General features: G+C 59.4%; 1 protein-coding gene across 1 annotated transcript; it reads left to right on the forward strand.

The window, feature by feature from the left end:
* Positions 1-252: 252 nt before the first annotated feature.
* Positions 253-13,326, forward strand: MYL10 (myosin light chain 10). The gene is made up of 7 exons (XM_028498671.1): positions 253-270; positions 3,081-3,173; positions 3,712-3,787; positions 4,887-4,991; positions 8,484-8,562; positions 12,703-12,751; positions 13,028-13,326. The coding sequence occupies exons 1-7, from the start codon at positions 268-270 to the stop codon at positions 13,124-13,126; spliced, it is 504 nt and encodes a 167-aa protein (XP_028354472.1). The 5' UTR covers positions 253-267; the 3' UTR covers positions 13,127-13,326.
* The last annotated feature ends 2,718 nt before the right edge of the window (positions 13,327-16,044 follow it).

The raw sequence follows: 16,044 nt of genomic DNA on the forward strand, positions 1-16,044 counted from the left end.
CCTCAGCCAGGAGCCCCTTCCTGGGCCTTTGTCCCTTGGCTGCAGAGATCCTGTTGGCCTGCACTGGTGGCGAGCCCTGTGGTTTGGACAGTCTCTGGATCCCACAACTCCACCCACTCGCAATGGCCCCTGACAGGTGCCTGGCAGGGAGGCCCCCTTCCTGTCCTTTGTCACCTTCCAAACTGTTGTCCGGACCTGGGGCACTATTTAAAGAGCTGTCGCCGCGCTCCCCCAGCCCTGCTGCAGCTCGAGGGAGCCATCCAGACCATGGTAGGCTGGCGCTGCCCCGCCTCCTGACCTTGACCTCATCCTGTGACCTTGGCTTCGTTTGTGATTCTGACCTTTACCTCATTGCCTGAACTCACCCTGACCTTGACCTTGTCTCTCTCACTGACATCCTTGACCTTGACCTGATGTTGTGCCTGTCCTGACCTTTTCTTCACCCTTGATGTCATCCCTGCACCCGGCCAGTCCATCCTTGTGGGTCCTGATCTGGGTCTCTGCCTTCCTGGACTCGGTGGGGGCTGCCGAGGTGAAAGCTGGGGCGGGGGTCGAGGAAGAGGAGGGTGGGCCAGGCTTGGAGGTTTCAGCGAAAAGTGGGGCTCTGATCTCACTAGGCGAACATGTTTCCTATGGGGGTCGGGGTCACTATTCCAGGACAGCCTGGGTCCTATGGAGCCCGGCATGGGGGCTGCTGGCCTTGCTGCGGGGTCCTTCAGGCCATGTGGGGCCTGCCCTGCCACCTTCCCCTTGCCCCTGCACTCCAGCCCCTTGGGTCTCTCTGCAGGCTCTCAGTGGTGCTGTTCTTTCATGCCCCTGTCTCACTCACCCTCATCAGTCCCTCCCGGCCTGAGAGCTCTGTCAAGCCTCAGCTCAGAAGCCGCCTCCTCCAGGAGGTCTGCCCTGAGTACCCCAGCGGTACAGAGGCTCCTCTGTGTTCTCAGCATCTTCCCCCCGCCTCCCTCACCCTCTACGGACTGTCTGTCTCCCAGCTGGACCGCGAGCTCCCTGAGGACAAGGACCAGGCCTGATTCAGCTCTAGGTCCCTGGGGTTGGGCACAGGGCCTGGCTGGAGGTCAGCAGGTCCCGAATACATGGCCGGATGCTTTGAGGGAGACGTTATCTCGGTTTTATAAATGAGGCTCAGGGCAGAAAACTGATTTTCCTAACATCACAGAGGCTGTGAGTAGCCAAGCCAGGATTAGAACTCAGGTCTGGCTGACCCCCTTCTGCCCTGAGATGTTCCCTTCAGCGGATTTTTATTTTTTAGAGGCACATTATAAAAGGGAATTTCCAAGACAGCTGGGCTGGAAAGGGTCCTGGGCTAGGAGATCAGAAGCCCGGTCAGGGGCCTGGGCCTCAGGTTTGCCTGTGCAGTAGGAGAAAACAATTCCTTCCTTCCTCGCAAGGTTCTAGAACAGGGTCTGTCGCACAGTAGGGTGACGTTTCCCCCAGATGGACTTGAAAGGCTGGGGCGAGACAGGGATGGGGGATGCCGTGGCCGAGGGCAGGTCTGAGGAGAGAAAGGGCAGCATATCCCACAGATGGAAGTGATTGCTTTTTATTAACCAGAAGGAAATGTATATGTAATTATGTGAGATGAATTCCACAGGGAGGTTCTTTTCTTTATGATGTCTGAAGGGATTTATAAATATTACAGGGGTTTTACAGCATCACAACGTCCTGGCCGCCCTGCCAGCCCCCTTTCAAAGGATTAGTGGAGACAAAGGACCCAGTAAAAGCTAATTATAAGTCAGCCGGGCACTGCGGCTCCTGAAGGGAGCCCAGGAACCCAGGGGAGTTGGGGGCAAGTGCGGGGGTGGGGACATTGGGCGAGCGGACAGGAGTGAGCCGGGGGGAGGGGAGACCACAGAGGTGCTGGGGGCGGGCGCGGGGGCGCCGGGGAAGCCCGGGCTCTGGGGTGGGGTGGACAGGGCCTGGGCACAGAGGGTGGAAGGGGCTGAGATGGAGGCCCGAGCTGGGTGTGGGGACGCCCACGTCTGTGGAGGGTCCCCTTCCACCTCCTCCTTTGTGAAGTCCCGGCTGTCCTTTCCCCCCATCACAAGCCAAGTCTGGGGCTCCTTGCACATGGGGACCTTAGTGACGGCTGCTGAGAGAAAGGTCCCTTGGAGGGGTTTGGGAACAGAGAGCTTTCAGCAAATGCCCAGTAGTGGACGACTCTCAGGCACCCCCGACATCCAGAGAGAAACACACGGAGGCAGGAAGTCTGGCCAGAGACCCTCCACGTGGGTGGTCACCTGCTCTGCCTACTGCCCTGAGATATGCCCTGAGCTCTGGGCAGCTATTTCCAAACCAATCCCTGATCGGAGCCAGGCCCTGGGTGGGGGAGGAGAGCCCAGCGGTGGGACAGACACAGGGATATACGGCAGGACAGCGTGCTACGTGCTACAGGGTGTGGAAGCCCAAGACTGGTGGGGAGGGGCAGAGGGGGTGGGGGAGCTCTAAATTGGCCTTGGGTCGGGGTTAGTCGGGGAAGGCTTCTCAGAGGAGGAGGCAGAGGAGTTGAGCCTGAAGGATGAGGATTCATCCCGATGGAAGGCAGGGAAGGTGTCCCTGGTAGTGGGAATGGCAGGAGCAAATGTTGGGAGCGAAGGAAGCTCAAAGCAAGTGGAGGGGACCCAGGTTGGGGTGGGGGGGGCGGATGCTCTGGGAGAGGGACAAGGGACAGACCTCGCAGGGCTAAGGGATCTGGGTGTTACCCTGAACACCGGGGAGGGTGGCAGGAGAGGAGGGCCCCCACGTGGCGGCTGGTGCTCGGAAAGACGCCCCTCTCTGCTCCGCATCCTGGGCACTGACCTCCTGCATTCTGGAGTCAGGGGCCTGTCGGGGAAGTAGCAGGTAGCCCCGCGGGGAAGCCGCTCTCTTGGCTTCTTGCCGGTAAGAAGAAGCAGGGAAACGCCCTGCTTCTCTGCCAGGCTTCATGAGGAGCCTGGTCTGTCTGCTGGCGTCCGTGGGGGCGGGCAGTGTCATTCAGGAGATGAGCCCTGAGGGTTGGGTGGGGCGAATGGGGGACCTTCCCAGGAAGGGGCTTCTGTAAGGCCTCCCCTGGAACCTCACAGGCACCCAGAAGAGCCCGGAAAAGAGTAGAAGGTGGAGCCAGCTCCAACGTCTTCTCCGTGTTCGATCAGTCCCAGATCCAGGAGTTTAAAGAGGTTGGTCAGCCGCCCCCAGGGCCGTTGGGAGGGTTACAGGAACGCACGGAAAGCCCTTAGGGAGCCGGCAAGGCGTGGGGTCAGCCCTCAGTCCCTGGGGGGTGGTGACATCACTATCCTTAGAAGCTGCCATGCTATAGCTTAGACTCTGGAGATGTGACGAGCTGTCCTTGGGCAGCCCCTACCCCTCTCTCCCTGAGCCTTTGCTTGCTGTGTGACCTAGGGCAAGCCCTTCCTCTCTCCGAGCCTCAGTTTCACTCTCTGTAAAATGGGGTTGCTGGGAGCATGAAATGAGGGATGGGCACGAAGCCCCAGCTGTGCTGGCGCACAGTAGGAGCCCAGGGCAGGTTAACCGTCACTCTCACGCTGGTGTCATGCTGAGCTGGGTGACCGGGTGGCCAGAGGGCCTGTATTGAGGTTACCCAGGCAACAGTGGTTGAGAGGACAGCCCCTTGCAGGGAGGGGGGATCTCTCTGGGGAGGGGGCCTGGGCTTGGGCAGGTGGGCGGGTGGCTGCTCAGTGGCCGTGTCTCTGCCAGGCTTTCACCATCATGGACCAGAGCCGGCATGGCTTCATCGACAAGGAGGACCTGAGGGACACCTTTGCTGCCCTGGGTGCGTGACCAGCAGCCAGAGGCTTGGGGACTGGGGGTGAGCCGAGCCCTGGCCATCCAGAAAGAGTGGGCGGCGGGGGGCAGGCCAGGGCGGTTGGCGCAGGGGGTGTGAGGGGCTGGTGTTCTCTGGGGGTGCCGAGGGGGGCGGCCACCGCCTGGCAGGTCAGAGGAGACTCCCGGGTGTTAGAGGAGGACTGGCCAGGGGAGGGAGGGGGGCATTTCAGGGACAGTAGTGGCCCGTGCAAAGCCTGGGAGGGGGCAGGGGAGGGGTCAGCAGAGCAGGGGGAGACGCAGTGGCACGGGGAAGAGTCTGGAGATACCCAGGGGCGGGACTCGGGTTACCGGGTGGTCTTCAGCTGCCAGCGAGGCTTTTGCCTTCGCTGAGGGCCCAGGGATGGGCCTTAAGCCTGGATGGGGGCACTGGGGTTGGGGGACAGGGGCGTAACCAACTCACTTCCGGACTGAGCCTTAAGCTCCCAGAGATAGACGCAGTGGCACGGGGAAGAGACTGGAGATACCCAGGGGCGGGACTCGGGTTACCGGGTGGTCTTCAGCTGCCAGCGAGGCTTTTGCCTTCGCTGAGGGCCCAGGGATGGGCCTTAAGCCTGGATGGGGGCACTGGGGTTGGGGGACAGGGGCGTAACCAACTCACTTCCGGACTGAGCCTTAAGCTCCCAGAGATCTGTGAGGACCCCGAGTCCCCATCTCCAGGCAGCCAGTGCGTCCCTCCCGGGGCACCCGAGCCCGGAGGCCCGGGTCCTCCACTCCTGTGTGCCTCAGCTTCAGCTTCTTTGGGTCTCAGTTTCCTCATCTGTAAAATGGGGATAACCACCAACTTGCTCTCCTTTCCAGGGAGGCTGAGGTGGCGGCAGGGGGGTGGTGGGGCTGGGGGCAGCCCCATGCTGAGCACAGCTGAATGTGCCTCCATCCTGAGGTCCCCCAGCAGGTGGGCAGGGTCTTAGGGCTGAGTGGGGGGCGGGTGAGACGGTAGGGCTGGGGGATTCTGCAGGTTGCTCCGTGGTCCCAAGCTCTGCTCTCTTGGGCTGCCTGCAGGCAGGGTCCCCTCTGACCCTCCCTGTACTCCTGGGTGTCTCCCCCAGGCCGCATCAATGTAAAGAACGAGGAGCTGGAGGCCATGGTGAAGGAGGCCCCCGGGCCCATCAACTTCACCGTCTTCCTGACCATGTTTGGGGAGAAGCTGAAGGGTGAGTGAGGCCCCAGGGGGCCCTGGGGAGGGGATGGGCGAGCGGGTGTGGGTAGGCAGGGCCCTGTGTGCTGACGTACCCGCCATCAATGCACGCCACAGCTAGGAGCATGGTGCAGCCCCAGACACCGGCCCCCGGGGCACACATACCAGACCCTGCCTCGCTTTCCACCTCTATATCACAGAGTGGGGTGAACGTAATGAGCCCCGGTTTGCGGGGCTGTGAGGCGCCCAGCGGGACAGTTTGCGAGAAAGCCCTTTGCCCACCACCAGGACGGTGCCCCAGCCACAGCCCCACCTACCCAGGCCTGGGCTCATCTTGCCTGTTCTGCCTTACCACCCGCTGCTGACAGGAGAAGGTGGTATGGGGGAGGGGGCTTCTGGAAGCTTCTGTGGCCAACCCCAGTACAGGATGGGCTTCTACTCCAGGGAAAGGATCAGGGGCCTCATTCTTGAGTGAGGAGACCCAGGCTCAGACGGGTCACCACACCTGCTCCGGGTGTCCCAGCATTGAAGTGGCAGGGATGGAACTGTAACCCCGACTCTGGCTCTAACCACTGCACTCCCCTGAGATGCAGCATCAGGCCGGGCTGGGGTTCCGTGGTCAGAAGGAAGGGCCAGCCTGGGCTGCGGCTGCCCTTGCGGGGTGGGTCTCATCGTCATCCCATGCTCAGGCGGCCCCTGCCTGATACCCTCCCCTGGCGCCTCGGCTACAACTGGGCTTAAGACCTGATCTCCCACTGACCCCCAGGGTGACCTTGGGCAAGGCTGATCTGCTCTTTGCACCTCAGTTTTTTTGTCTGTAAAATGGGCGTTGTGTTAGTTTCCCGAGGCTGCTGTAACAGATGACCACGAACTTGACGGCTCAAAAAACCAGCAATGTATTCTCTCAGTTCTGGAATCCAGAAATCTGAAATCTGGCAGGTCAGGCTCCCCGAGAGGCTCCAGGGGAGAACCCGTGCTTGACCTTTTCCGGCTTCTGGTGGCTGCTTCGCTCCCATCTCTGTCTCTGTGGCCACACTGCCCCTCCTCTTCTGTTTCCCCTCTGCCTCACTTTTGTAAGGACACTCGTTATTGGACTTAGGGACCACCCGGATAAGCCAGGATGATCAGGCCATCTCAAGAGCCTTTCCTTACATCAACAGAGGCCCTTTTTCCAAATGACATTTCCAGGTCCTGGGGATGAGGACCTGGGTATATCTTTTGGGGGCCACCACTAAGCCCACGACAGCCTGGTGTTGTCCAGCTGACAGAATAGTGCCCTCAGGCCCACCTCTGGGCAGCTGTCAGGGGTTATTCCTGGGACCACGGCCACCTCCTTGAAGAGCGCAGAAGTCCAGGGGGCAGGGCAGGGAGACACTCACAGGCAAAGACATGCGTGACTCCAGCCATGACTTTAAAGCAAGTCCTGGAGCTCGTGTCCGTCTGCAGCTGAGCTAAGAGCGCTGACCCAGGGCTGCAGCTTTTTCTCATTTTCGCAGGGGCTCCGGGGCTGGAGCTCCAGCTGAGCCTGTCATGCAAACTTGGCTGAGCCTGGAGTGGGGACAGGAGCCGGGGGGCTGGGCAGGCACCACCTCGTCCCTCTAATTGGGACAAGGACACTGTCATGAGGTCCCCAACAGCAATGAGGGGAAGCAGTCTCTCTGCAGCCCATTTGATGAGGTTTGCAGTCTGCAGAGCAGAGGCCCAGCCCGTTCTGGGAGGAGAGAGGGGAGGACCGGGTGTGGTAAATGTCCAGCCGTGGGGCCTGAATCCAGGGCAGCTGGTCCACATGCAGCCAGTCCTGAGGAAGGCAGGCTGGAGCCAGGCTGCCCCGGCACGGAGGTCTCTCCCCGGAGACCCTGGGAGGCAGAGACTGCACAGCAGCTCCCCAACCATAATCTCATGGCCACCCCTTCTCCTCCTGCAAGGCCAGGCTGTGACGGGCCCTGGACTGAGCCTCTGGCCTGGGCACACTGGCTCCCTGCCACCCTACCTAGAGGAAGCCCACGGCTCTGCCTCTAGGAGCTCCCAGGCTGGCAAGGCCAGCACTGAGCCCGGCCCAGTCACTCAGGGCCAGTCTCAGAAATGTTGAGCGACTCAGACATCATCCTGTCCTGGATGATCCTGATGGTGGGGACACAGCTGGCCCTGACCCAGTCTGATGGGGGAGACACAGATGATCCTGACCCGGTCTGATGGGGGAGACACAGCTGGCCCTGACCCAGTCTGATGGGGGGGACACAGATGATCCTGACCCAGTTTGATGGGGGAGACACAGATGACCCTGACCCAGTCTGATGGGGGAGACACAGATGACCCTGACCCAGTCTGATGGGGGAGACACAGCTGGCCCTGACCCGGTCTGAGAAACAGGAGCACAGCGTGGCAGAGCAAGAAGGGGGCTCTGGAGGTTCAAGGAGCTGGCTTCAAACTCTTCCTCCCCTTATAGTTGGAGACCTCAGGCAAGTAACAGAGCCTCTCTGAGCCTGAGTTTCCTCTTTGACAAACGGGCGCATCAGGACCTACCACGAGGGGTGTGCTGGAGTCCCACGGGGTACAATGCCGAAGCTGCAGGATGGACCTGGCACAGAGCACTCAGATGTGTCTGTAGCCGTGATAATGTTGGTCAAGACCTTTATCATTAATGACCCTTTATCTTAACTGATCCTGGGAGGTGGGCAGCAAACCCCGCCCTTGTCTCCATTTCACCAATGACACAGCTGAGCCTTAAGAAGGAAGGGGACATCCCCTGGTTCCACAGTGAGAAGGGAGGTCAGTGTGACAGGGGGAAGAGCACCAGGTAAGGGTCACCAGGCCACCTGCTGTCATTCACACAGTCCCTGAGACCTTGGGTGAGACCCTTCCTCTCTCTGGGCCTCAGTCTCCCCATCTGTACTACCAGGGGGCTGAGTATTTAATCCCATTGTGTTAGTAGAACCATTTCTTCTAATGACATCTTTCCCCAAAGCCCACACTATAAAAGTGATAAAACCAGAACTGCTCTGGATGCGCTCCCTCACTCCCGCAGACCTGTGGACCCACCTGCTCCGCCTCTGGCCTGGACAACCTCTCAGACTCCTCCAATGCCACTGCCAGAGCCCCCACCTCCAGCCCCCAAGTAAAAGCTCTTTCTCCTCCATCCATAGCCGAATCACATAGCATCAGTTGTGAGAACCTGGACAAGTCACTTAACCTCTCTGAGCCTCAGTTTCATCATCTGTAAAATGGGACCAATGTGCAGGAGGGTTAAGCACATAGTAAATGCCTAGTAGGCTTTTCCAGGTGCATCTGTGCAGGCTGATTGTTACTATATGCAGAGCCCTTGGCTATGATTACTGTTCCTTGTTTCTCTGAAACATCCCTTCTCTGGCCTCGCTGTGGACTAGAAGCTGGGGAGGAAGCTCCCTGAGCCCTTGGCCTCTGCAGGGGCCATGGGACCTGCCCCACCCCCAGCCGCTGCCTGGCCTCTTCATCCTGATGCTCTCCCCCTGCCTGTGTGTGCTGCTTCTAGGTACGGACCCGGAGGAGACCATTCTCCACGCCTTCAAGGTGTTCGACACTGAAGGGAAAGGTTTCGTCAAGGCTGATTTGTAAGTCTCCTCTGCCATCTGTTTTGGTTTTTCTCTCCCCAAAGTCTCAGGTGATAGATGGACTGGGGTCAGGTCAGGGTGGGTCGCAGCCCAGTCTCCTGTCCTGCCTGGAACTCAGGCATCTCAGGCAGCTTCCAGCCAGGAGCCAGGAGGCTGCTGCCCTGCCCAGTTCAGCCATCACTAGATGTCTCTTCCCCTCTCTGGGCCTCGGTGTCCCCATCTGTGTGGATGTGTATGGGGAACATGGGGCCCCCAGGCGAGGGCTTCCCAGTAGCGAGGGAGGAACGGGTGGGGGTAGAGGTGGATCCTGAAGGATGACTAAGGATCGCCCTGGCTGGAGCAGAGAGGGCGTGTTTGGGGTCGGTGAGGAGGAACCGGCCGCGGCTGGAGGGCGGGCGGGGGCGCGCAGCACAGAGAGGAAGGCGGGGCCTGTGTGGGGTAGCCCTGGACCGTGGGTCTGGATCCGGTCTGATGGGGGAGACACAGATGACGCTGACCCAGTCTGATGGGGGAGACACAGCTGGCCCTGACCCGGTCTGAGAAACAGGAGCACAGCGTGGCAGAGCAAGAAGGGGGCTCTGGAGGTTCAAGGAGCTGGCTTCAAACTCTTCCTCCCCTTATAGTTGGAGACCTCAGGCAAGTAACAGAGCCTCTCTGAGCCTGAGTTTCCTCTTTGACAAACGGGCGCATCAGGACCTACCACGAGGGGTGTGCTGGAGTCCCACGGGGTACAATGCCGAAGCTGCAGGATGGACCTGGCACAGAGCACTCAGATGTGTCTGTAGCCGTGATAATGTTGGTCAAGACCTTTATCATTAATGACCCTTTATCTTAACTGATCCTGGGAGGTGGGCAGCAAACCCCGCCCTTGTCTCCATTTCACCAATGACACAGCTGAGCCTTAAGAAGGAAGGGGACATCCCCTGGTTCCACAGTGAGAAGGGAGGTCAGTGTGACAGGGGGAAGAGCACCAGGTAAGGGTCACCAGGCCACCTGCTGTCATTCACACAGTCCCTGAGACCTTGGGTGAGACCCTTCCTCTCTCTGGGCCTCAGTCTCCCCATCTGTACTACCAGGGGGCTGCGTATTTAATCCCATTGTGTTAGTAGAACCATTTCTTCTAATGACATCTTTCCCCAAAGCCCACACTATAAAAGTGATAAAACCAGAACTGCTCTGGATGCGCTCCCTCACTCCCGCAGACCTGTGGACCCACCTGCTCCGCCTCTGGCCTGGACAACCTCTCAGACTCCTCCAATGCCACTGCCAGAGCCCCCACCTCCAGCCCCCAAGTAAAAGCTCTTTCTCCTCCATCCATAGCCGAATCACATAGCATCAGTTGTGAGAACCTGGACAAGTCACTTAACCTCTCTGAGCCTCAGTTTCATCATCTGTAAAATGGGACCAATGTGCAGGAGGGTTAAGCACATAGTAAATGCCTAGTAGGCTTTTCCAGGTGCATCTGTGCAGGCTGATTGTTACTATATGCAGAGCCCTTGGCTATGATTACTGTTCCTTGTTTCTCTGAAACATCCCTTCTCTGGCCTCGCTGTGGACTAGAAGCTGGGGAGGAAGCTCCCTGAGCCCTTGGCCTCTGCAGGGGCCATGGGACCTGCCCCACCCCCAGCCGCTGCCTGGCCTCTTCATCCTGATGCTCTCCCCCTGCCTGTGTGTGCTGCTTCTAGGTACGGACCCGGAGGAGACCATTCTCCACGCCTTCAAGGTGTTCGACACTGAAGGGAAAGGTTTCGTCAAGGCTGATTTGTAAGTCTCCTCTGCCATCTGTTTTGGTTTTTCTCTCCCCAAAGTCTCAGGTGATAGATGGACTGGGGTCAGGTCAGGGTGGGTCGCAGCCCAGTCTCCTGTCCTGCCTGGAACTCAGGCATCTCAGGCAGCTTCCAGCCAGGAGCCAGGAGGCTGCTGCCCTGCCCAGTTCAGCCATCACTAGATGTCTCTTCCCCTCTCTGGGCCTCGGTGTCCCCATCTGTGTGGATGTGTATGGGGAACATGGGGCCCCCAGGCGAGGGCTTCCCAGTAGCGAGGGAGGAACGGGTGGGGGTAGAGGTGGATCCTGAAGGATGACTAAGGATCGCCCTGGCTGGAGCAGAGAGGGCGTGTTTGGGGTCGGTGAGGAGGAACCGGCCGCGGCTGGAGGGCGGGCGGGGGCGCGCAGCACAGAGAGGAAGGCGGGGCCTGTGTGGGGTAGCCCTGGACCGTGGGTCTGCCCTGGGGGCATGGGAGAGCCTAAGAAGCAGTTAGGCAGGGGCAACATGGAGGCCAGCCTGGAGGAGAAGAGAGGGTTGCAGCTGCCACAAGGGTCTTGGCCATCGGGATGGAGGCGAGCGGATGGGTGAGTGAAATACAAGAGGCCAGCACCAGTGGGATCCAGGGTGCTGGGAAGAGGACTGGCCAGATGTTAGCCAGGGCCCAAGTGGATGTGGGGATGGAGGCGTAGCCATGGGAAGGAACCAGCTCAGCTGGGGCTGCAGAGGGAGTGAGGTGGCTGTGGGCAGCTGTCCGACCGCCACTGCGCTGGCATCCCTGAAGGAGGGAGCGCTAATGCCTGCTCTGCCTGGGAGCCTCAGCCCGGGGAGAGCACAGGGCAGACAGCCGAGACTTGCGGGCCGGGCGGGCCGGGCAGAGGCAGCCTGTCCAGGGGCCGAGACGCTGAGCCTTCTGAGCCAACCTCTGAGCTGTCCCTTCAGGGCCTCCAAGGCCTCCCCGGGCCTGTGGGTGACCCAGGGCAGGCAAGATTTCTTCCTTAGTCACAGGCTTCGCGACCAATTACTGCGATGCTTGAGGCCTCGGCTGGAGGCTGATTGTGCTTTTCTATTCAATATTAGCATAGCCCGTGACGGAGGCGGGGTGGGAGAGGGCAGGGGGGCAGGGAGGAAGTGGGGAGGGTCTATCTTGTCTCTCAGACGTTCTTACAGCCCCTCACCCCCCAGAGTTTTGAGTCACCCTCTCCTCAGGGGTCGGGGAGGGGTTCCCGAGGTTCCCGAGGGCTTCTTCAGGCTGCAGCCCTCTCCTTCACCCCTTCCTCAGAGTCCGGGTTGCCACCCCCACCTTGGAGACCTAGAGGGGCACTGGGGGAACCCCCTGGGGTGACCCGAACCCACCCCTCTACTGCTACCCACCTTCCCTCCCACTAGAGCAAAGTCAGGGCTGGGAGGAACCCTTTGGAGACCCAGTTTGGGAACCTCAGGCGCCATCCGCAGGCTACGGGATCTGAAAGACATGGCTGCCTGCCAGGCAGGCCACAGAGGAGGCTCTGGTTGAAAGAGAGTCTGTGAAAATTCCCCAGCGTGGAGAGTTGGAAACTGTGACTGTCCTGTAGTAACATAAATAGTGGAAAATGTGCGTCGGTCCGGAGCAGGGCGGCGGCCGCCGGCGCCACAGGGCACACGGGTGCTTAGGGCCCTGCTCAGCCCTCTGGTCCCACCCCGGCCCTCTGCACCCCCTGAGAGCTCTATGGGGGTCCTCTGAGCTCCTGGGGGCACCAATCCCTCCCCCACATCCTCCAACGCCCCACCTCTGGCCATTCCTCCAGGCCCCGGGCAGCTCTGGCCCCTGTGGGCAGCTGCTCTTCTGGACCACGCAGGGGGACAGCCACCACCCTTCCGCTGCACGTCAGTACCCCTCCCGAGCCTCAGTTTCCCTCTCTGTAAAAGGGGGATAATAATAGTCACTTCCCAGGGCTGTGAGGAGCAAAGGAGACCTGGGCAGGCGCAGGAGGACACGGACCTGGGCGGCCTTCCTGCCCCTTGGCTGAGTGCAGGCACCTTGCACACTCCGACACACCTTACAGATGTCAGCAAAAATCATACGCTGAAGGGGCGGTGCGTCTAGAACCAGGGCAAAGAGGCTCCCCTCAGTCCACGATGGGACATCAGAGTGGCCCCCGCAGTCATGTCGGGGTCCCAAGGTCATTTCATTGGGTGCCCATCTGATGTGAAGAGGGGAGTCCACGTTACAACGGAGGCTGAGAGCTGAAGTGGCCGCCCGAGGTCACACAGCCACCTGGGGGCTGTAGGGCCAGCCCTGGTTGGTGTCCTCCTGGGCCATCAGCCTCAGGATCCGCGTGTCCACATACAGAGTGGCCCTTAACCCTGAATGTGACCCTTTCTCTCCCTTGGGCAGCATCGAAGAGAAGCTCATGACGCAGGCGGACCGCTTCAGTGAGGAGGAGGTGAGTGCCGGCTGTTCAGGGTTCAGCGCTGCCGGCCCAGCGCCGAAGAGTGTCTTCCTGGGAAGTGCTCTTTCTTTAGAGATCTGCTGAGATGATGATGATGGTGGGAACAAGGATGGCTGAGATCCTGGCCTGCTGGCCTGGCCTCTGTGGCCTCCACCCTGATGCCTCCCTCTCCAAAGAGGGGAGCGACATTCTGCCTAACGCCCTTGGGTGACCCCCGGCTCTGGCCCCCCCTCGGCCCTGGTTGAGGCTGACTCCCGGCTCTTTCCCCAGATCAAGCAGATGTTTGCTGCTTTCCCGCCAGATGCGTGTGGTAATCTGGACTATAGGAACCTGTGTTACGTCATCACGCATGGCGAGGAGAAGGACTAAAAGGGGACCACCGACGCCCACCCCCACCCCATACACACACACAGAGGCAGCAAACACGGGGCTGGGGGTGGGGGAGAGGGGCGGCCGTTGAGAAGCCCCAGCAGCCGACGTGTGTGTGTGTGTGTGTGGGTGTGTGTGTGTGTGTAAGGAAAAGGCTCCCTGGCCTGTGGGTCAGGGGCAAAGTAAGAATAAATAATGTAACAAGGTCTGAGGTTTTGTGATTAATGCGCCGGTTGGGGAGAAAGCTAAACATTCCTATGTTGTTGGTTTTTCCAAAGTTTTTACTTCCTGGCTTTGCTCAAATGTTCCTGATGAGCCGGTGTTTGGAACTAATTGACAGTTTTAAAGATCCCCAGCTGGGGCATGGGACACTGCCTTCATTTATGAAGCTTTTATTGAGCACCTAGTGCGTGCCAGCCCTGGTACCAGTCCCAGGGACATGGAGACGAGCCAGCCCTGTCCCCGGCGGAAAGATCATGCAGTGAGGGAGACAAGAACTGGGGTGGGGACACGGTGGGGAGGAGGTGGGAGAGGGTCAGGAGAGACCTGGCGGCTAGAAGCCAGACAGAGGCAAAGAAGGCGGTGGGGGGAGGGGGCGGGGGGGGTGGATTCAAGGGATGTTTAAGGAAGAGGCAAAGATTTCTTGAACAGGGCACGCATAGCACCAACCATAGAATAAAAGGGCAGAAACTGGACTTCAAATTGAAAACTTCCACTCAGCAAAAGATGCCATGAAGGGCGTGAAAAGGCAAGCCCAGGCTGGAGAAGATATCGGCAACAATAGATATTGACAAAGATCTTAAATCCCGAATATACTTTAAAAAAAATCCTACACATCGGGACTTCCCTGGTGGTGCAGTGGTTAAGAATCCGCCTGCCAGTGCAGGGGACACAGGTTCGAGCCCTGGTCCGGGAAGATCCCACATGCCGCGGAGCAACTAAGCCCGTCCGCCTCAACTACTAAGCCTGTGCTCTAGAGCCCGCGAGCCACAACTACTGAGCCCGTGTGCCACAACTACTGAAGCCCGCGTGCCTAGAGCCCGTGCTCCGCAACAAGAGAAGCCACCACAATGAGAGGCCTGCGCACCATAACGAAGAGTAGCCCCGGCTCGCCACAACTAGAGAAAGCCCGCGCGCAGCAATGAAGCAAAAATAAATAATAAATAAATTAAAAAAAAAAAAAGGATGTAAAGTCCATGGAAGCAAGGGTTAAAAAAAAAAAATCCTATACATCAATAAGGGAAAGATAACCCAAACAGAAAACAGAAACGAGGTAGGTGACAAGGTCAATGGCAGAGCTGGGCCTGGAACCCAGGCAGCATGGCTCTGAGCCCGTGCCCATAAGCTCTACCCCGAGCTGCTACACCCTGCACTGGGACATTGGGGCGGGGACATGTGAGGAGGTCCCTTTCCTTGTCCCTTGCCCTCCTGCACTCCATGTTCCCTCGGGGGGAGGTGGGGAGAGAGGCATCCCCATCAGCCTGGGGCTCCCAGGCTCAGGACACAAGGGGCAAGATCTGCAGAGCAGGGCTGGGGAAGCCCCGAGGCAGAGGAAGAGGAATATTCCAAAAGATCCCTCCCTCCTCCCAGGCCTTGCTCTCTCTGCTCTCGAAGAGTTTAGCTTTCCTGGAAATCAAGGACTCAGCTGCGGAGGAACTCGTCAGACCTGTTTGTGTCCCCAGGAACCAGGCCAGAGCCAAGCTTTTGGAGGGCGTGGGAGCCATGGCTACCTGCTCACCCCCCCCCGTTCCGGCAGCTCCGGGCTGCCCTACTCCGTGACACCAGGCCTGCTGCTGGCCCTGCATCGACCTGGCTCCACGGGGACACGGAGTGGTCAGTGGGGAAGGCCGGAGGGGCTCCATGCAGCTCAGGAGGGGAGGCTGGGAGGCCTTCCTTTGCTCATTCATTCCTCCGCCCTTCAGACAGCTGTCCACTTACACCCACTCTGCTCCAGGGCCCAGACGCAATCAGGAGCGCCTATAACACCCCCCTGGGCTCTGGGTGGGGGACCCACAGGGACAGGAGGCTCCAGTGGCCCGGGGCGAAGAAGGCGGGAGGGGAGTGGGGGACCAGTCGTGAGGCTATTGCTGGCTCCAAGGCCCTGGCCTCTGCTTCTCTTGGCGTTTTCCACAGCACTGCTTGCTCAGGGCCCCTCCCCCTCCAGCGGGGGCTCATTGGTGGGCTTGGCTGCCCCTGACCTGGGCCTACCACCAGCTGCCTTCAGTCTCCATGACTCTCTGTCTAGTTCCCGAGGGACACCTGGGTTGGCACTCCACGACCCCTAGATGGGTTCCTCCGGGTCCTCCTCTGGTCCAGGCAGCTGGGGTGGTCCACAGAGCTGCCCCTTCCAGGGGTGGGGGCTGAGGCTTCTGAAAGCCAGAGAGAAATTGACTCCTCCCTCCTGAGTCATCATATCTGGAATCACCTTTTTAAAGGTACAAGAACTACTTGTGGCCTCCCCCACCTGCCCACCTGCCCCTTTACCGCCATCTTTATGGCTCCGTGCTTCCCTGCACAGCCTCATTCAGTTCCTTGAGTGCCCTACATTCCCTCCTGCCACAGGGCCTTTGCATATGCTGCTCCTGCCGCCTAGGACACTCTCCCACTCTCCCATTGGATAAGTGCCCAGTTACCCCGACTCAGCTTTCTGCTCTCAGCTCCACGTCACATGCCCTGTCCCTGAGGCCTGGAATAGGTCAAATCCCCTTCTGTGTACTTTCATGGCACCAAGTACTTTTGCTGGGGAGGTGTACATGATGTTGGCCTTCCCCAGAGAGCTGTTAAGCCTGGGATCAGGTTGGATTTTGCCCATCACTCTACCCCTAGCCACCCTCCCTGGACCTGGCACAAAACAGACTCTTGGGAAACATTTAACCAACTCCAGGAGGCCCAGAAAGCTGATCTTGAGGTGCATGAGG

The sequence above is a fragment of the Physeter macrocephalus genome, chromosome 14 (assembly GCF_002837175.3).
Source record: "Physeter macrocephalus isolate SW-GA chromosome 14, ASM283717v5, whole genome shotgun sequence".
Taxonomy (NCBI): domain Eukaryota; kingdom Metazoa; phylum Chordata; class Mammalia; order Artiodactyla; family Physeteridae; genus Physeter; species Physeter macrocephalus.